Source organism: Echeneis naucrates, chromosome 12 (genome assembly GCF_900963305.1).
Source record: "Echeneis naucrates chromosome 12, fEcheNa1.1, whole genome shotgun sequence".
NCBI classification, from domain to species: domain Eukaryota; kingdom Metazoa; phylum Chordata; class Actinopteri; order Carangiformes; family Echeneidae; genus Echeneis; species Echeneis naucrates.
Window position 1 is genome coordinate 11,668,154 of NC_042522.1, and position 20,649 is coordinate 11,688,802.

Below are 20,649 nucleotides of genomic sequence, written 5' to 3' on the forward strand. Positions count from 1 at the left end.
TTCCGGATAGGATCAGCTCGTCAGTGCTGCTGCTTTATCTTTATCATCCATTCGTCCTTTTTTTTTTTTTACCTAAGAAGATGCCGAAACGGGAAAGAAAAGTGAGGCTGAATATATCGGGGATAGACTGTTAGATAGAACAAATCGCGTTGCAGGAATCAACAGAGAAAATAATCGATTTGACGCAAATATTTTTGTACTTACAATTTTTCTTTTTATTTCTCTTTAATGTCCAAATGCATACATGCAGTAGATGGTGTGGTTGGATAGAAGAATGTTTATTTCCATAGATGAAGATTTTAATAAGCGCTGATCAGCATCTGAATGATAATTTAATTCCTCATTAAACACCGCGGAGAGTCCAAAGCTTTGCCCATCGGGCTATGTAGTAAAAGTTTTAGATGTGATTTTTATGAAATGGCATTGGCCGTTTGCTTCACGTCTTGCTTACAGTAGGCTGCTACAGGCAGATTGCATTGAAACCAAAGGCGATTTATACGCTGCATTATTGGGCAAACACGCAGCGCAGTGAAAGGTGCTTTCATATTTCACTGCCCTAGAAAATACCGAAAACACGACGAGGGCTGAACTTTGCGGAGTTAGGAGGGGGGCAGGGGGGTTCCCTCTGTGAGTTTGCTTGAGATTTAGTTTTGAAATATCAAGGACGGTAGCAAAGGGTCTCTCTTAAAACTCCGGAGAGCCAGGCTATATGAAGATCGCGATACAGTTGTTGGTTTTCCCTCGCAGAAATGCCAGTGCGTGCTGTGACCACCAGGTTCATGTACAAGGGACTTTGCACTATTCCAGATGTCCTCTCCTACCGGACCCCTGTTAACCTGCCCGAAGATGAGGTGGAGGGTAAGTCCTGTGTGCTTTGGTTTGTTTTGGTTGCTTTGTGGTTTCACGCCGGTGTCGAGCATTTGAACGGTAAACCGGTTCAGCACCCCGGAGAGCTCCGGGCTTCATGCGCTTCTTTTCCTCATCTGCAAATCCGGAGGGAGGTCTGCTTGGGAACAGGTTCACTACTGTACACATTCAACATCGTGGTGAGGGTTGAATTTGGGGAAAATTTGGGACACGATATGTGCACAATGGTCACCTTGTTGTGTCTGTTTCTGAATATTGATTTTTGGCACTAAGACAGAAAACATTTTTTTCTGTACGAGTAAAAAAACAATCATTTCATAATTGGAGAAAATAGCCAATAATCATTGTGCTTTTCAACATCATACATTTCAAAAGTCCTCCATGCCACATGGCCATAAATTTCTTATCTTTAAGCACAATGCAGTCCCTCCTGGCTATTATATCGTGGCACATGAGAAAGTTAGTAGTATCTGATATCCCTTGTTGGAGGTCATTATCGTTTGAGTCAAGCATTTCAGCCAGCCCCAGCTGTGAAGGATGGCAGTTTCATAAAACAGACTAACAACATCTCTTGAGGAAAATCTATGGCACATAAAAAGCAGTAATTATAACAGACTGATTCAGCTTCACCTACTTGGTTTCATCTCTTTCGGGCCTGTTTGATGTATTGCATTTTGTCATTAATTAAGAAGAACAACTACATACAATACAGGTTTGCATTTAGATCATATAAAAGATTCATTGGCATTAAAATCACTCTTGCTGTTGTAAATGTGGTGCATAACTGTTAAGAATGGAGGTTCTATATTGGCAAATGGTCCTCACAATGAAAGAGCACAGCTGGCAGTGATTTGGAACAAAGCCAGACAGACTACAATAAAGATCAGATTTGATATCACAAATCTTTTATGAGAAGGGAATTCCATTTCCCCTTCTTTCTGTAGGTTGCCCAGGCCTGCAAGTGACTGCCTGCCCTTGCTTTGAGCCACTCATTTGACATTGAAAATCCACTATCTGCAATGACGACATAAATTTAATCAAAGGTTGGCTATTGAGAAGCAAAAATTAGAAACAACTGTAAAATGACAAATATGTTATGGGGGAAGTTGTGCAGTCAGTGATGATACGGCTTTTCAGGTAATGGAGAAATCTCTCTCAAGCTGTAGTTTACTAACTGAGGACCATTATATATTCAGAACATAGTGTGGTCAAGCGTTCAACCATGAAAGTATTTACCAAGAGAAGACTCACTGGGCACATAATGCACGATCACATTTACATGGCCTCACGCTGCAGCAGCACCCAGGGTAAGCCGTGCTCTTCATTTTGTTACAGAGCAGCACCACCAGCACAAATAGTGCGTCGGGAAAGAGGTGTGCAAGTTTCAAAATCCTCCTTTAGTTACTGTACAGATTCTAAAGTCAGACTGAAGGTTTGAAGCAGCAGCCTCCCACATAATACAGACCAACGACCCTTTACGTTACTGCTGTTCCACCTTAACACCCAGTATGGGAGCTGCAGCAGTGTCTAAATGAATCTTGTTGGTCTATGAACAGTGCTGCAGTCCTGTGTGTCTGGGTGGAAATTGCTCCCTTTTCCACGGAGGTCTGAAAATCAACCTGTGAATGCGGTTTCGTCCAGAAAATCTTTAATTACCTCAGGGCAGAAGTTCCCTGATTACTCAACTCATATAATTACTCTCCCTAATCATATTTATGATAATAGTTTTTACCTTGCAAGGTTTGTATATCTACTCCCCATGTAATCTGACAAGTTTAAAAATCATCCGAGAAATAGGTTATGAACACACCACTGAGCTGCAGGATATTAAACTTTGGAAATTAGTTATTTGAAAAAAATGAAAGTAATGTAGTAATGGTGGGTATTGTTTTCAAAATCCAAAGGACAGACACAAAGTGGCTCATAAGAGGGGACAGAAAAAATGTAAACCTAGCACAAGTAAATACTTTCATTTGAGACAAAACAAACAAATCTGTGAGTAAGTCTAATTTCTCTTGGTGACATTGTTGCAGAGACATGCTGACAAGCATTTTTGAAGTACGCACAAATAAACACGCCACACAAGGACAAAAGGACCTTATATCCTGTGCGAAGGGACAGTGCTCGTCACCAAGTGGCCGTGGACACTACATGACACATCCTGCCACGGATAAAGAAATTAAGGTGTTTAGCTTCAGCCTCAAGTAGAATTATAGACGGCATGTTGAGAACTCTCTATTGTTCCACAAAACCAGCAGAAAGTAGCACACAGTGAGATGAGATACACAAAATAAATGCTGACAACTCCTGCTTTTTAATGTCTGTGAGCCAAAATACAGTGAGCCCCCCCAACACCTCCTCACCTGTCGCGAAGATAAGAGCAAAACTCTGCGTCAGTCTGTGGTAAGTGACTAGAATGGAGCACAAAGGATAGCAGAAAGATTCGTCATCTGGGCACAAGCTTTAAAGAGGCTGTGAGAAATGTTTTTCAGTTTCCCTTATTTCCAAACTTCACCTGAATGCAAACGCACTGCCAACCTTCATTTGACCGTTAAATACATCAGCAGGTCTTAAAAACAATCAGCGTTTAAGGCATTAAAGTTTATGCTGTTTCTCAAATGCGCCCTAAATTCTGTTTCTTCACAAACAGTTCATTTATTGCAGGAGAAAAATTACATTTACTCTGAAACTTAAATACCTTTACGACCAGCATTATTCAAATAGAATCAAACCCTTGATCGAACTTACCACTGAATTCAGTGACTGTAATTAACAAATAAATCATCGTTGTTACAATCTTTTAATCCTATCTAAGATCTTCATTTTGCATTTTATTTGGTTCAAAATTTGTTCTGCAATAATAGCTATATTGACAAAACGATCCAAATTGGAGATCCCCCCCCCCACCTTGAATCCTATTAAGTTTTCATGTGGAACACATCTGTGATTCATTTCAAATGTAAACAATTCTGTTGACGCTGCAAAAATCCACAATGAACAAGATTTTTGCAGCGGCAACAGTGATGAGGATTACAGATGGCTGCACTGAGAAGGGAATACATTGTTTATACCATGTGAGCTGCAGGGAGGCTGATTAAATACCCACAGCTTTTAATGTATCTGCTTCCGGGGAAGGATCTTTGAGCAGATGGTTGACGCGGTGGACGGGGTCAGTGGCAAGACTTCCTGCCCTTTCCTTCGCCCTTGTGTCATCCAGTTGTCATAAATGCTCATATGTATTCAAAACATTACTACTGTAAAAGCAATTGCTCTAAATCTATATCTGCATAGAGATGATAAATATACATGATTTCAAATGATTAACCTTGGGCATTGGCATCTGTGTCTCTGGAGGGAAAAGACCATAAATGCATAACAAATTACACCTGCGCATACCTTACCTCAGCTACACAAACTGACAATGTCTAAGAGCAAGCAATCATCATGTTGTTCATATTCCTCAACACGTCAATTAAACATTTATGAGTGCGTGTTCGGCTTGTGTGAAACAGTCACACTCACTGAACATGGGCTTTTAAATATGTATTCGGGCCTAACGTTGTGCCAGGTGTCACTCTGTCTAATGCGACAACATTAAAACCATTATCAAGAGCCAAGTTCATGAAGCGTGAACACTTGAACACTGGAAAGATCTAGGTTACTGACAGACATCATGTTTTGACACATTTCAAAGGATCCCGCCTTGGTAACACCGCTATTGCAAATCTGAAGCAAGGGCTATAACTTAAGTAAACTGGCAGACACTTTTGCCGCACTAATGTTGTCATAGATAAGAGTCTCATTCTACGGCTGAGCAGTTGTGACTTTTTGGCAGTAACACTCCTTGAGGTCTCTGCGAGCTTGTATCACTCCCCCCGGTGAATCTCCGACAGAGGATGTGAGCAGTATTTATAGATCGTAGCCGGCAGGAGAATCCCCTAGATATCAGACATTGTAGTGGAGTGTAGACCATCTTCTACTTTGTATGCAAAGCTGCCCTGTTTTGTGCCAACAAATGGAGTGGTTTTTGCAGCAATATTGTAAACAGACAAGTGCGAGTGTACGGTGCGTGTGTGTGACTGTATTACAGCTGTCTGGGATCTATGACTGTAAATCTGCTGTGCACATACACAGTAATATTAGTCAGCCCAGATTAATGAATGGAGATGCTCTCTGTGCTGAGGAATATATTGGATGCATTACTCTTTCTCAGTTGACTTCAGTGAACCTGTATCTGTTCATCTTTCCACACCAAGGTTGAAAAACAACAGACAAGACATTTGAGGCCTCATTGTGTTACCTGTTTGTTTTATGTGGTCAAAGACAAATGTCTGGTCGTTACAGCTGTAATCATCCCACATCATCTAACATTATTACAAGATGTTAATTATGAGACTGCGTCCTTACTTTCCCCTTGTCTGTTCATTTACAACAACCATATTTCTGTTACTGTCTTCATCTGCAGTCGAGAAATATTTAGATGCAGCGTTGCATGTTAACTGAGGAAAACTTAACTGATCACTGGATGAATGTGTAAAATCGATGCTAGTATGATCCCTGAATGATTAAAAGACCTGCAGGTCACACTGACCACTCTGATTTCTCTTCACAGAATCACAAATACAGTAAACTGATGGGTCTGGCTTGATATAATTTCACAGACAATACCTCCACCTCATATAAGGAGAGCTGGATTTGCTGGCAACAGAAAAAAAAAAAAAGACCAAGACAGCTGTTTTTCACTTTAATGTTGTTTTTACATGAAAATCTTAAGACATCTGGAGAAGAAGAACAGCTTCATTAAGTTAAAGTTCTATGTAATAAAGCAGCATAAGAACAGCAAACCATCAAATTAAAAGAATCTGTACTGTGTATGTGAGCAACACATCGTTTGATATAGTCCTGCAAAACAGCACCAACTGCTCATAAAGTCAAGCTCTAATCCCAAAAAGATTGTGTCACATAATTTCAATTCAGCCTGTGAAGAGGTGCAGGTAGTGGGAGTATTTCTCCCTGTTTTTGACAGGAGGAGTTTTAGCTGCAGGGTTTCTGTGCAGCATGTTTTCACCATCGCTTTTGACTATGTGTGTTTGTGCGGAAAGTAACAGCTGTAAATATGCTGCGGCAAAGAAAGAAAGAGATGAAGTGTAAATGTGCAGGACCTGTGATCATGGGCTGACTTATGATTTCCAGCTTGTGCATGTGTGTGTCTGCAGGCATGTATTTGTGTGCTAGTGTGTGTGTGTGTGTGTGTGTGAAAAGTGTTACTCTAAGAATCAACACAGACACAATTCAGTTCACACACTAATGACTGCCAATGATCTGTAAACTATGGGAGGACCACTAACATTTGGACATTATTGCTGTATGTGTGTGTGTGCAGAAATGAATCAGGATGTGTATGTTTTGTGTGCATGTGAGAGAAGGGCAAGTGGAGCTTCAAAGCAAGTCAGAATCGAAGCTATAACTTCACCTAATTACAAAGCTGGCAGGCTACAAACCTGCAAGTCACTGACGACAGAGTTTCGCTTCCATGCATGCTTATTTTGGGTTTTATACTGAGCGAGAAACACAATCTCTTCTTTTGCCTTTGTGTACTTTCTGTTTGCTGCACAATTAAGTGATATCCCCAGAGTCCTGAGTATTATTTCTTTGTAAATTTGAATTATTTTTGAGATCACGTCGATGACCTGTTTTTGTTAAGAGAGCCTTATTGGAGCTGTCCTTGTCGTGTCGTGTTTTCATTTTTGTTGCCTCTGGTTAATATGATTCACTTCTTTTGCACCTTTCATTGTCTGAGAGAAAAAAGATGTCATGGGTGTCACTGTACCATCACCGATTGCATCACCTGTGAGGGGCTTTAACTTAATGCAAAGAGTCTGATTTATATTTTATCCTTTGACCTATTTTTCTCCAAATACTTCTCCAACTACGTGGCCTTTTGACATGAAATTTTGTTTTAGGATGGAAGTTCAAAATCCATAGTTTAGTTTTTTTACTTTTAAAAAGCTTAGGTAGTAGAAATCTTTGTGATATTTTCATGCTTTTGGACTTGAGGTCGAGAGTTGTTCGTTTCTTGGAGTCGATGCTTGTATTCATTGTTTTCATTGCAACTAACTCAAAAGAACCTGACCAGCCAAGTGACGTTGGAGGAAAGACCTAAGCCTCCTTTTATCTATTTAAATAGAAGTTAAAAAAATTTTCAGTTTATGATTTTGAACAAGAGTCCCGTTGGATACGAGGAAATATAAACTTTTATCTGGTGTGCTAATGTGTAATAATGCGGAAACCATGTTGACACAAAACTTTAGACTGAAAACTGTCGGTTACTCTTGCTCACTCTTCTCTTCAGTTCCCTCTGGAAGGAAGAGACCTCTTCATCTCCCTCCTGCTGTATCAGCTCATTTATTATTTCCTGTGTGCCGTTATGATCATTACAGAAGGTGAAAAGTGGTTTATAGTAAACTGTACAAGCACAGCGGGGAGCTCTTTGTGGCGGTGCATGCTGGATGCCTCTCCTCAAGGACATATACAGTGATTATACAGCAAGTAAGACTTGGGAAAGAAGTAGCCACTGCTGCAGTACAAGCCCTCTCAGCTTGTGAGCTAATGAAAAGGCGGCACCAAACGTGGCTTCAAACAGCGTCTGTCATACTAACGGAGTAAGATGTGTGTTTCAAAGAGGCATTTTAAGTTTAACACGATGAAGGAGATTCCACAATGCTCACTCAATGACATACATGATTTAATTAAAAATGCTACACGCGAACAGATTTAACTGTGTTTCACTGCTGTGTTGTGGCTTCATTAGCTGTAAATACCACTTGATTAAAAATCAAATATATCAGGGTTGGGTTTTTTTTTTTTTTTCCAGACAAATCCTTTGTTAGGGATTTAGGGTGATGCAGTATCTATGATTGTTCTTTAAAGGTCGTAGAGGCATTGAGCACTCCTTTTCTGCCTCAAAGTCATCCTCTATGATCAGCTAGATTAGTTATTTAGAAGGCAGCACTTCAGTGGCCTTGTTGTCAGTGTTAGAGACACTGAAACTTTGCAACAGTGGGTTTTTGTTTTTTTGGCAGTAGCCTTCATCATGGACCATCTTCATGGTTGTTTTTAGCCCCACCAACACCAAGCACGAATCACTCTGTGGGTGAGTGGGAAAGGTCAGTGGGATCTGTTGGTCCTTCTGTTCTGGTTTGGCTCATTTGGAAGGTCAGCAGACTTTTAAGTCTCGGGTTCAGAGCTCAGGTTTGGCAAAAATAAAAAAGGTGCTTCGATGTTTGGGACAAATCAGTTCACGAGTACACCCATTTGTACAGCCTCTCGAGCATACTGTATATCTCTTGATATTGTGAGGTGACACCTGATTAGTAAGATGATGGGGGGGAAAAAAAAAAAAACAAGGGTGAAATTTGAGCGGTAGGTCAAATAACAAAGAGCTCCACATTGAATAAGAAATAAACATCAACACTCCGGTTTACCCGCCAGGAAACAATCAGCATTATGTATGTTGTGTTGGCAGCTGTCTAACCTGCCATGAATTTGTCAGTCACTATTTCATTTTATTCTTGCACAGTAACATTTAATGAATTGGTCATATCACTTTTATTTCAGTGAACTCTGGAGCTCAGTTTAGTGATTCTTTTTGATTTTCTTTTTCCCCTTTTTGATTGAAGTCACCCAGCCGTCTGACCTTTGTAACAGGTGACACCCCGACACCTGAATACAAAGAGTGGTGGCCAAATTAACACTTCACCAAAACTAAAAATGTTCTTCAGCGACCAGCAACACAAGTAGTAAAGCAGAAATATGCAGTCCCCGGAGCCCGTTCAAGATGATGTAGCATCTGCTGCCAGGATGTTATGTCTGTGCATTATTATCAGAAATAAAAAGAGTTTATTCGTTGGATTGGACAAAACACACAGTTATTTGGACGATCCAAAAAGTATTATTCGATCTATATATCTAATATTTTAATATTCATGTCATTTATTTTTCTAGTGTCAATCCATCTAAAACTCATACAGAGAGCATCTGCACTGTCTAGAGCAACGTAATTGTCATTGTGGACACACCCGTGTGTTTTTATCCTTGATTTGACTCTGAACACTGATGACGTATTTTATTTCACTCTTTGTGTTGGTCAGTGCCATTACATCACTTGTGGTTACTGACGTGTTGCAACTTTTGAGTCACATAAAAAAAAAAAAAAAAAATCTAGCCCAGTGTTGTCACTGATTTAAGCAATGATGTATTTTGTAACAGCATTAACACAATTTAAAACTATTTGACAGTTTGGAACCTCAGTAAATGCTGTGAAATTATACTCCTATCAACTAAATAACACCAAAAAGATCTGTCATACAGAAGGTGATTATCTGCTGCTGCAAGGGGAATAGAAAAATTTGTCTTTCCTTTTAGATATTACTTAGACTCTCTCATGAAGGACTCACTGAACAACAAAACGAAAAGCATTTAAGAAATCAGTTTAAGGGTTTTTTGTTTTGCTTTTTTTTTATATAGAAATTGGTGTGGTTTTATGTGTGTTCTTGTTGAGCCAATGTTTATATTTATGTCCAAATGCATCTCATTTATACTTGTGCCTTATTATTATCACTTCATTATGGTGTCTTTCAAATAATATACCGATGACCTACAGCAGTATATTGTGATAATAACAATAATATCCACAATGTTGAGAGGCCTATAATGATCAGTATTTGTTGAGTCAAAGACAGATTTCCAAAGCTGGCATACTACTACTCAGACTTTGTCTGTACTTCTGTATTTCAATGAATTTCAAAATATAAGCCCAAAGGAAATTTACTTTTTACTGTGAAAGGTTAAATCTTAAAACAGAAGAGTGAAGCAGGGAAGGGAGGTAGTAAGTGTGTCCCTGGTGTAGTTGCATCAGTGCATCTTTTAAATAATAACTCTTCATAGTGGGAAACAGTCAGTAGTCTAGCCACTTCTCAGCAGCCTGTGTGAATTCATTTTTTGTCACGGACTCCAGAGGTCGTGACATTGAATCCAAGGTGGTGCTGAAGGGAGATAAGAACACTCAGCTCGACCACTGTTTTTATTCAGACAAATATTTTGTGTCTGATTCGTCACGGTGTATTTCAGACACTGTTGCCTGTTCTCATATAAACCAATTTACAGAACAGTTTCTATCATTTTCTCACGGCAAAATAGGCTGCCACTATGGGCTATCACTTTGAGACTACGGTGTCTCTGTCATGCATGTATACAAGATGGATCGCCAATGTGTGTCCACCTGTGGCCTTGCATACAAATCCCAGACGGTGCCCATCCAATTACATACTTGCATGCAAATTAGTTTTAGCCTTGGAAGCGCTTGGTATACTCACATGCTTCCAATGAATATGAGCTTCAAATTAAGTTCATATAACCTATGTTAAGCCGCTGTGCTCAATTAAACATATAACTGAAGACAGAGATAAATCTTCTCATGTAGAATGACTTTTGGCCGTGTTGCTGCATTTTGTTGTCTGCCTCTTTTGCTAATATAAATGAGTCGGCTGGCTGACGTATTGATTTATATCATTTATGCAGTGGCGTATTATGACACCTGACCTGCTGTCTGTTCCAATTTATCAAACGTCCTCTGTCTAACACTTTATATAACGGGAGAGGCCAGAGCAAGTGTTGAAGTCTTGTATATTTGAGCATCTACATCAAAAAGGACCATCAAAGTCCTGCCTTTGATGTGCTACTGCTCTTTTTTCCACTTCAAACAGAATGCTGTGATGGGAGAGGACAGGAGCCAAATGGCACTGTTGATGGATTATGCACCAAAAGTTGTTGTTAATTATGAACACATGAAAATGCTCAACGCAGTCTGTCGCAATCTATTGGTTTATTGCCATGGTGACATGTATTTAATCTGAAGGTCTGAAGGTATATGAGGCAGTAAATGATCATTTTGTCGAATTGATGTGTTGGAAGCAGGAAGAATGCTCAACTGTACGGATGCGAGCGGACAGGGGTCAAACTATGATTCTTTAGCTGCTAAAGCTCACTGTCCTGCTGAATGATGAAATCTCTGCCAATGAATTTTGATGAATTTGTTGTGTGAACATGAGCAAACAACACTCCCTTGTAGCTCTTCATTCATCCTGTTGTTTCTGTTTCTCCAAGAAAGTTTTAATAAATGCCAGTCTACCACTACACATGGCCGAGTCATCGCTAACAACACGTTTGATAGATGAGGTGGTGGCCTTCGGCGTTTTTTCTTTCTTCCCTTTCACACTCTCCTCTTTCCATTATACGGATACAGACTGAGTTTCATTTCACTCTTACAATCTGCAACCTGGTCATTAGTTTAAGTAATTTAAGTAATCGTGTAATGAATGCTCTGAGGCTAAAGTCCCAAAGTCATCACCTAATCACTGAGAGTGTAACATGTTCATCTGCATCCTGGATAGTTGAGGATACTCAACTGTTAACTTTAGCAAACCACTTACATTTGGTAACTCTAGTGGAAGTCTGCTTTAAGTCACCTAATTATCACCTGCCGTACTTGTGTGATCACCGCTTGACTTTACATTGAGAGACAGCCCTACCCAAATCTGACCGGCAACTGTCAACTCTCAAAGATCATGAGTCATATGTGAACTGTTTTGGGCATGGACTATCAATGACATGACGCACAGCTGTAGGGGAAACATTTATGATTCAAGTATCCAGTTGCTTGTAGGTTGGATATTTTGTGAAAACATTCAAATGAAATTTGAGACATTTATTTCATCTCTACCTGAACGTGCCAAAGGAGAGTTCAACTTTCCAAACAATCTGGATGGTAAATAATACAATCTCTTTTCACGGTACTAAAGCAGTCATCTCTTACTCTGTCTATGGTGCTAACAGGCTCAACTTCAGGCTCGCTATCTCTGTCCATGGAGCTAAAACATTCACTACAGAAACCGGTCTGTTTAGACGATGCTTAAGAATTCAACCACAGTGTCCAAAATCCTTGTTTACTATGCATTGCATGATATATTTACTGTGCACCATTTCATCAAAGCCTCCAAATTCTATGCAAAAGTTATGCTTTGTACACCATCCTCAAAGTCTCCGTTGGAAGACTGAAAAAGCGTCGTGCCATCTAGAGCAGAAGTCATTAAATCACATTTAAGTCGACTCAACAATGAGTCTTTTGAGAAGCCACACCGGTGAGTGAAGTGATTATGATTTCCGGCTTTGGTGCGCACCACAGCATGAGCCACAGATTGATGATTATGACTATAACATATGGATCTGTCTCTGTGGGTTGTAATGAAACACTGAAGTACAGCGTCTTAGTTTCAGTCCGTGGTGCTCAAGCACTTAATCAGAAGCGTAACATCTCTGGGCACCAGCCTATAAACACATAATGAATGGCAATGCCATTACACAAAGTTGTAATTAACTAAAATATTGAGTTCAAAGATGATAATTGGCAAAGACTGTACCTAAATACGCATTTAATTTATGACCGGAAACTAGAAACAGCAAAAAAGAAAATATCAGCGGACTTCACGGACCATCAATTACTTTTTCTGACTTGTTACGCAATATGCCTTTTCAACATTTGCATTGAAGAAAGAAATAGATTTGAGGTGATCCGAGTCCATCAATTTTTCCTCTTCAAACACACAATATATTGAAATCTACGTTTCAATCAATCTGTTTTTGGTGCTATGGGCCAGCGTGACTGTCTGAAATGCTAAACACTTTAAACTACTTTCAAGCCATAGTCTGAATCAACATGTTCAGCTGAGTTGAATTGCTGCTGATGAGCGAAAATGCTTGTTGTTCTGTACTTTGTCTCCACTCTTAACTCAGTAATCGCTCTCCTCCTTCCAACAGAGATCCGTGAGGCTTTCAAAGTATTTGACCGAGATGGGAATGGCTTTATCTCAAAGCAGGAGCTGGGGATGGCCATGCGCTCACTGGGCTACATGCCCAATGAGGTGGAGCTGGAGGTCATCATCCAGAGACTGGACATGGATGGTACATTTCTCTCTTTCTCTCTGGGTTGAGAAGTCTGCACATGAATAGGCTGCTGCGTTTAACCCAGTACATGAGATGTACAGTGGCGTGGTTGTGTGTTTGTCTGTTTCATCAGGTGACGGTCAGGTTGGCTTTGAGGAATTTGTCACATTGCTTGGTCCTAAACTTTCCGCTGCTGGAATGCCCGACAAGTTCAACGGAGCAGACTTTGATTCGGTGTTATGGAAGGTAAATGTTGTCATCTGGGTCATCCATCAAGTCTAAACTCCTTTAGAGGTGTTTTATCCTTTGTCTTTATTTTCTTTTTTCTCTTTCTTTTTTCAAGTGTGTGCTTCTGAGGGTTTTTCTCTTGTTTCTAATAAAAAGCCATCCATTTTAAATAAAACTGGAATGCAAAAATTTCCAGAGCATAATTATCACCTTGTGTATTTTATTCCAAGTTGATTCTCTAACTTCTGGTAGATTGCCATGCTAATGATTACATCACATGCAGTAAATCGGTGCCTTGCTCTGAGTTGCGTTATCAAATAATTTATTTCACTTTCTGATTTGTATGAAAATGCATCCCGAATGTTTTCACTCTCTAACTAGCAGTTACAGCCAGGAGGCAGCTAGTATTACCAGCATTCACTGAGAAGCGTTTTTCCTCCGCTAATTAGACCTTGGTGTTTTTCTATCCTCCCAGTGTGACATGCAGAAATTGACTGTGGATGAGCTTAAGAGACTGCTTTACGATACCTTCCGCGACCACCTCACCATGAAAGACATCGAGAACATCATCATGACGGAGGAGAGCCACCTGAACAGTCCAGAGTCCCACGTGGACATTGACAGTATGTCTCATTAAAACATTTCATCTCTCACGGTCCCATCCAGACACATTTAAATGTCTTTTTGGACACTCAGATATGATAATACGTTTTACAAATGTTTCCACAGCAAGCCCAACACAACAGGAAAAACACACATGTGTGCGAAAAAGCCTGATTTGTGCCTTCGCCATCGCGTTCATCATCAGTGTTATGCTCATCGCAGCAAACCAAATGCTCCGCAGAGGAATGAAGTAAATACCACCAAGTTACAGCAAGATTTCAGGATGAACACTGAAAAAGCCAATGTGAACCCAAATACTTTTCTGCTTTCTTTATTTTCTTCAGCGTTTTCAATGACCGCAATGAAGCGATCCTGGCTTCTATCATGGATGTGTAATAGATTAATTGATGTCATGTGGTGGTTCTCTATGGCCACTAATCACAACATAGAATCACAGAATGACAGAACAGGAAGACCAGTCAAGGGCTGATTAGTACCCTTAAACATTAGCGTCTCCGATTGGAATTTCAGTTTTCTAATACATTAGAAAGGAAAGCAGACTGTCGTAGACTTCAGTATTTCAGTGTGCAGTGTGTGATGTAGTGGTAGCTGTGCAGTTTCTAATGTATTAAAACAAACAGTGTTGTTTATGAGAACTCTGCCGTTTGGAGTGTACCCAGCAATGAAAGTAGTGATCATAGTAATACAGCAATACAAAAATGTCAATGGGCCAATGTTGCTACACTCTTTCACTAATAACAAACAACGTGCAATTCTCAGTGCGTTTTTTATTTCGCTGTGCCAAGAATTCAAGTCAATAAACACAGCTGGCAATGTCAAGCGGATTTTGCCAATGTGGAACAGCATCACCATGAGGATTAGTAAAAATGCCACCACTGGATGTGAGCTGCGACAAACATTCGTACTTTCATCAGGGTGCACTGTTTTTACTTTGTCAATGCGTCACCATCACTGTGTCAGAGTTTATCATTGTGACAAAGTACCTGTGAAACCAGTACCATTCCCATGTCTGTTGTTTGTGTTTAATGCCAAGCAGCAAATGTTAGCATTGTAATGGCATCAGTCTATGGCAGTGAACACGGTAAGCATTGTACCTGGCTACCATCAGCACGTTAGCACTGACAGCGTAAACATGTTGCTGTGTCAGTCTTAGCACACGAACAAATCATTGTTAGACCTGAGTACAGATTAACAGAGCCACTGCCTTTTTTTTTGCGAATTGAAATGCAGAATATGTGCAGTTAGGTTTCATTCTCAGACTAACACACTGGGGATGTCATGTAAATTTGTCCAGCCCACTGATTTGTTACATGAGAAATAAAAAAGCTATTGTCCAGTAAGCCCCACTTTTACTTAAAGATATATTTAAAAGTTAAGACTTGAAAAAAATTGAAGTAAAGTAAATCTCCCTTATGTTCAAATCATGTCAATGTAGATTACAAAGAACCCACCATATAAGGTGGTGAACAAGCACAGGAACTACTCTGGAAACCACTGTTAAAAAGAGGAGGGTTGGAGACACGCTGTGTCCTCCAGTCAGATGTAGGAAAAATCCCACAGTCCATTTCTAAAGATGTCACAATTCTCATAAAAACAACAAAAGCGTGTGCATGCATCCAAGATTCCAAGATGAATATTGATCTGCTGACCATCACACACCTGATGAAGCATGTTTATGTCACCATATGGAAAACCTTTCTGCAAATCTGTGAGTTTAAAACAGGCACCAAAATGAGTCATAATGACTCATACCTGTATGGCCTGAGCCACCTACTGTGAATAAACGTATCACTAAAATATTAAGAGTTTAAACACAACTTGTGTTATTTCTGGCAAATAAGTATGAAAGGGTATTGAATTCACATGGCACACTTGCATGTACATTAAATTAGAAGAATCTTTGTCTATGTATGTGAGATGAAAATTTAAATTCTGGTGTATGTATTCAAATGATTATGCAATTTGTACAGTGATCATAGCAAAAAAAAAACAAAAAACAAAACAACACACACACACACACATATATATATATATATTAAACAAAAAATCTCAGCATTTGACATTTTGCTGTGAATGTCAAATTTTGTGGATGTGCGAACAATATCAAAATACTAAATACTTTGCAGTATGCTGTGAATAATAATCTAACATATCATAAAAATGTTGTTTTCTGGCTTTTACATGGACCACCAAAACAACATATTGTTTAAAGTATAACATGGTTATATTTTCTTACTTAAAAAAGTGGAACATAAAAGCTATGTGATTTTATGTAAACATAACTTTTTGTAAAAAAAACAAAAACAAAAAAACAAACAAACAAATCAAAAATCCACAAAAAATATCAGGTTCCTGATGTATAATTTCCAGTTTAACTGGACACTCAAATACTACTTCTTTTGTGTTAAGGCCACACTCTTACATGATATTAGTTTCCTGATTTGTTATGACTACTTTTTTTCTTAGTGGTTTCTTTAACAGATATTTGTCAAATTTGACAAGCTTAATGAAATGCTATATATTTTTTTCTCGCTCTTTTTATCTTAAGGTTTATCAAAGCTGGGCAGTAAGGAGAAATATATGTGACGGTTCTGGCAATAAAACTGATATTTGAACTTATATATTGTAGCTTTTCATGGATGGGCCACTTATATGACATCACATCGCCTCTCCATGTCATGTACGGTATGGGTTTTGTGGGAATGTAAAATATAGTTATTGTGTCAAATCTTGTCTTTAGACCTATAAGGAAATATTGTGTCTTCTGTATGTTACAGTGTTACAGTTACAGTTTAATAAGCATATTTATGTACACTTTGTTGATGGACTGTCTTAATTGGTGTTTGAGTTCGATTTGAGTTCTTGATGTCTTTTCTGTGCCTTTGTCATTTGGAGTATGAAATCTGCACTCTCATGTCCTGTCTTATAGTAAATTTAGAAAGACTTTCAGGATGACGAGAAATCTATTTGATAAAATTACCACTTTTGACAGAAATGAACCTGATGCTGCGTGTATTTTTGCATTAAACGATTTATCAAGCTTAAAACCAGTAGGTATTTCTGGATGCTGTTTCTCTCTCCTCTGTTCTTGATAAAATTTACTCTAACTTCCAGTTAATACTTGTTGTACCATCCTACTGTGCATTACCAGTATTTTTGATGTGGGACTATCCCTTACTGTTTAATTTCTGTAACTCTTACTGCACATGTAGAGGTTACTGCATCAGTTGTTCACTAATGTAAGTGGTGTCTAGATGCATGTAGTCTAATAAAGCAAAAGCATTGAAAATGAGCTCGTTTGTTGTTTTCCTGTTTACAAATGTGATATAGCTCACAAATCATAGCAGGATAAGACAATATGAAACAAACATTTGATACAAATATCAGGTTCAGGGTGACTTACGAGAAAAAATAGTAGATGTGTGTTGAAGGACTTGTCAGAGTTTAAAAGCAAACATATCTGATTTCATCAGTCATTTAACACCTTGGAACCAGAAGGGAGACGAGCAGAATTTGGTAGTGTGACGGGTCTCTCTCTGCACTGTCAGGCATGTTGATAACCTGTTAGTAGCAGGCCACAGCACACAGCCTGCAGCAGGAAGGCCCCTTTCCTTGGTGTTGTACAGCAGTGCACCTCATGTGTGTCCACAAACACCTGGGCGATGGAATAAGAAATCTCAGGTGGCCTCAGGATACACATATAGATCCAGCTTGTGATTCTGTGATATTAAGGAAGTTTCCATTTGAGAGGTTTAATCACTGATAAGAGGGTTTTGATCAGCTTCAAACGAGCTTTAAAGTGCATGAGCTGCTCCCAAGTTGCCTTAATATACATGTGGTTGATTGATTGTCTATCAAACTGAGATATATTGGATGCAAATTACTGCTATAGTGAGGGATGAGTGTTTGAGTCACATGAAAAATGGTAATTACAGAACCACACAGAGTCCAAAGACTCAGTACTTAACTATAACTTAGAATGAGATTTGAATGGAAAAGAAGAGGGAGTTGTCATTACTGCCTAACCTTTATCTCTAGGTACCTTATGACATGCTGTAGAAAACAAATAAAATGTTTTCTCTGCTGTTTCTCATCAAAATATATAATGCAGACCCTTGGGGTCTAACAAATCTGCAGGAAGTGTTTCCTTCCGCATTTAATATTTGCAGAGCAAATACCTATGTAAATAAACTCATTTCCATTAAAGTAAAAATCAGCATAAACCCAGTTCAGAGGAATAATTTTGTGTTTTAAAAGGTCAGTGAGATTTTATATTTGCTGTAGTCATACATTAATAGATTGAATAGACAAAAAAAAATCTAATATTTAGGAAGTATGCCAGTGTTTTCCAGAGGCTGGGATAAGAATAAAATGAAGTCATGGGATCAGTGATTCCCCCTGTGACATAGCACAAGATTAAAATAAAACCAAAAATAATGCCCATCTGCTCAACAGTCCTGCATCCCTTTTGGGACAATGGGGAAATTAAACGTAACTCCTAAATGCAGCAAATACAATCCACTGATGTAAATTATGAGCATACAGGCATGTATAGAAACTGCCAGTCAAAATTTTGGCTTAAAAAAATGTTTTATGGAAAATAAACTTGAACTCATTTGAAATGGTAAATTAATGTGGCAAAGGTAAAAAAAAAAAAAACAAACAAAAAAAAAAACACATCATATAAATACTGTACAATATACATACTACAAATTTGGTGTAATTCTGAAAATGAGAAACAGCAACAAAAATTCCAAAATGGACATGGCAACTGTATCAGCACACATAAATCCATTTTACATTGATTTAAATCCCAAAGAGAATGTCTCTTTAACCCCATTCAGAGCTCACTTTCACAGTCCATCCGCCTGGAGGAGGAGGCAGAAGTGAGGGTGGGAGGTCAGGAATGGAGAGAAGCTCTTGAGGTATGTCACTTTCTGTTTGCACCTCTTCACTGTCGTCTTTATTTTTTAGATCTCTGCAGAGAATAAATAATTGAAGAGCTGAATTGTAAATCAGGAGTAACCATTAGCCTTGCAAACCAGAGTGTTGACACAAAAATGAGCATGCATACCCTTTGCCATTTAGGGCAGCTTTCCTCCTCTCCCTTCTTATGAGCCAATCTTCTACACTTCGCCCAGGGATCACTGCGTCATGGGAATTCTCTCTCTGCTGCCTTTCATCTGACAGGCAAAGAGAAATTTTCTCAACATGTAGTTATTGACATCAACTGCACCTGACAACTTCCCACATTTGTATTTGTCTACTCCCAATTTCTTGCAAAAAATATTTTGATAATGAGAAATATTTCAAGCAGAGATTTATATTCAATGAGTGGTTCGCTCATTTAATAACAAGCTACATGGTTAGACAGCACCACCCTTTGGTTAGTTTACCTTCCACTTGTCTTTTTAGGTTCATCATGTCCTCTTCGGACATGTGGGAAAACCTGCAGTTAGGGCCGAAATCACAAAATCCTGAAATGATTAAAAAAAAAAAGGGTAATAAATAAATACAGATGATTCTGAAAAGTGAAATGAAAACTGAAATACTTTGAATTGGAAATGTTCTCACCTTTTTGGAGGAACTTCCGACAAGGTTTCTTTGATTGCTCGTCATGCAGAATGGCTGCAGAGTCTGCAAAAACAAATTGACACCAAAGTTGTTTATAAAATCTTCCATGTGGCAAGCAAACACGGCATAGCTAAATTAAAAGCTTACTTAATTCTCCAATCAAAGTCGAATACATTTCCATAAATTAACGTCTTGAATAGTGATCCTATACATAAAAATTGTGCTTTCATGTATAGGATTGCTGTCTAGTTTGATCAGCACACACTAAAACCAGCGCATATGTCATTTCATCTGAGCTGTCACAGAAACAAATGCAAGTTTCACCTCTGAAAAGGTCAAACCAGGCCTTCTTGGCTCGGTGATGTTGAACACCATTCAGATGTTTCTTCCTGTTATGCATGTTGTCCTGGAAGGACCGGTCACAGTAGTCGCAGAAGTATCTCTTTCCCATTTTGCAGGTAATATGTTCAAATCTATAAAATGTGACATTTTAAATCAGCAATAGACTGTAAACAGAAATGAAACCATTTCAGATAACTGCTATGTCAACACGTGGCGAGTAAATGGTCTGGCTAATGTAAATAATGCTTGTGAGATACCAAGATATCTGGTATTATTAAATATGATCCCATACGCACAAGCTTTCAGATAACCCAAAATTATTTACATGCGGCATTTGAAGTGGCTGCAAGTATACTTTATCAAACATGAAATTTAGGTTACAATTACATAAAACAGTGACAAACACCGAAAATGCATCTATAATTTGACTGATGGATTAATTAATTGACAAATTGTTTTAAACCCAAAGTATGCCTGGCAACAACAGTGACATAAACAATGTATAAATCTAATCTAATCTTGTGTTCAGGTCAAGCGGGTCTAATTTGTTGACTCATCTTATATCAAAACAGATTTATGTAACACTGACATGGAAAAACTGGATTGGATAAATCCAATTGGTTTGGTATTTGTTTGCTGCCATCTGCCGATTGGGTGATGGAGTCACGGTGATTAGAACTGCTCGTATAGCTTCCTGTTAAAAGTCTGGGGCTTATATCAGACTCACATCTGACATTTTACAGCTCTTTGGAAATCTACAAAACACGTAAACATGTGGCCCGACGCTCGTACCAACAGCTAGCGTTAGCATCCTCTCAATGTGTGTCCGCAGCGTCAGCAAAACGGCACTTACCCGTAGTCACTTAAAAGAGTCGTTAAACTTGAACAGCTTTATGGGAAGATTAGATGTAGTTTGTCTTCTGAGATCACAGTAGATAAATGTCAGCAATATAATCTACGGTATGTTTACCGGGCTCTTCGTCCACAGACCCTTTGTTTATATTACTTCCTGAC

At 38.8% G+C, this 20,649-nt stretch overlaps 2 protein-coding genes across 2 annotated transcripts; one reads left to right on the top strand and one right to left on the bottom strand.

Moving 5' to 3' along the window:
* The first annotated feature begins 749 nt into the window (after positions 1–749).
* cabp7b (calcium binding protein 7b) lies at positions 750–13,952 on the top strand. The gene is made up of 5 exons (XM_029516334.1): positions 750–858; positions 12,742–12,885; positions 13,001–13,113; positions 13,571–13,718; positions 13,825–13,952. The coding sequence occupies exons 1-5, from the start codon at positions 750–752 to the stop codon at positions 13,950–13,952; spliced, it is 642 nt and encodes a 213-aa protein (XP_029372194.1).
* Positions 13,953–17,900: 3,948 nt separating this feature from the next.
* zmat5 (zinc finger, matrin-type 5) lies at positions 17,901–20,646 on the bottom strand. The gene is made up of 6 exons (XM_029516239.1): positions 20,489–20,646; positions 19,618–19,766; positions 19,294–19,356; positions 19,116–19,196; positions 18,794–18,902; positions 17,901–18,697 (listed from the first exon to the last, which is right to left on the bottom strand). Exons 2-6 carry the CDS (start codon positions 19,742–19,744, stop codon positions 18,550–18,552), a joined length of 528 nt encoding a protein of 175 aa, XP_029372099.1. The 5' UTR covers positions 19,745–19,766; positions 20,489–20,646; the 3' UTR covers positions 17,901–18,549.
* Between the last annotated feature and the right edge of the window lie 3 nt (positions 20,647–20,649).

Bases quoted from the DNA above. Each gene is read 5' to 3' on its own strand.
- cabp7b (XM_029516334.1), top strand. From the start codon at position 750: ATGCCAGTGCGTGCTGTGACCACCAGGTTCATGTACAAGGGACTTTGC. The intron at 859-12,741 runs GTAAGTCCTGTG...TCCTTCCAACAG, and splicing joins GCCCGAAGATGAGGTGGAGG to AGATCCGTGAGGCTTTCAAA. The intron at 13,114-13,570 runs GTAAATGTTGTC...CTATCCTCCCAG, and splicing joins TTGATTCGGTGTTATGGAAG to TGTGACATGCAGAAATTGAC.
- zmat5 (XM_029516239.1), bottom strand. From the start codon at position 19,744: ATGGGAAAGAGATACTTCTGCGACTACTGTGACCGGTCCTTCCAGGAC. The intron at 18,903-19,115 runs GTAAACTAACCA...TTTGCCTGTCAG, and splicing joins CCTAAAAAGACAAGTGGAAG to ATGAAAGGCAGCAGAGAGAG. The intron at 18,698-18,793 runs GTATGCATGCTC...TATTCTCTGCAG, and splicing joins GCTGCCCTAAATGGCAAAGG to AGATCTAAAAAATAAAGACG.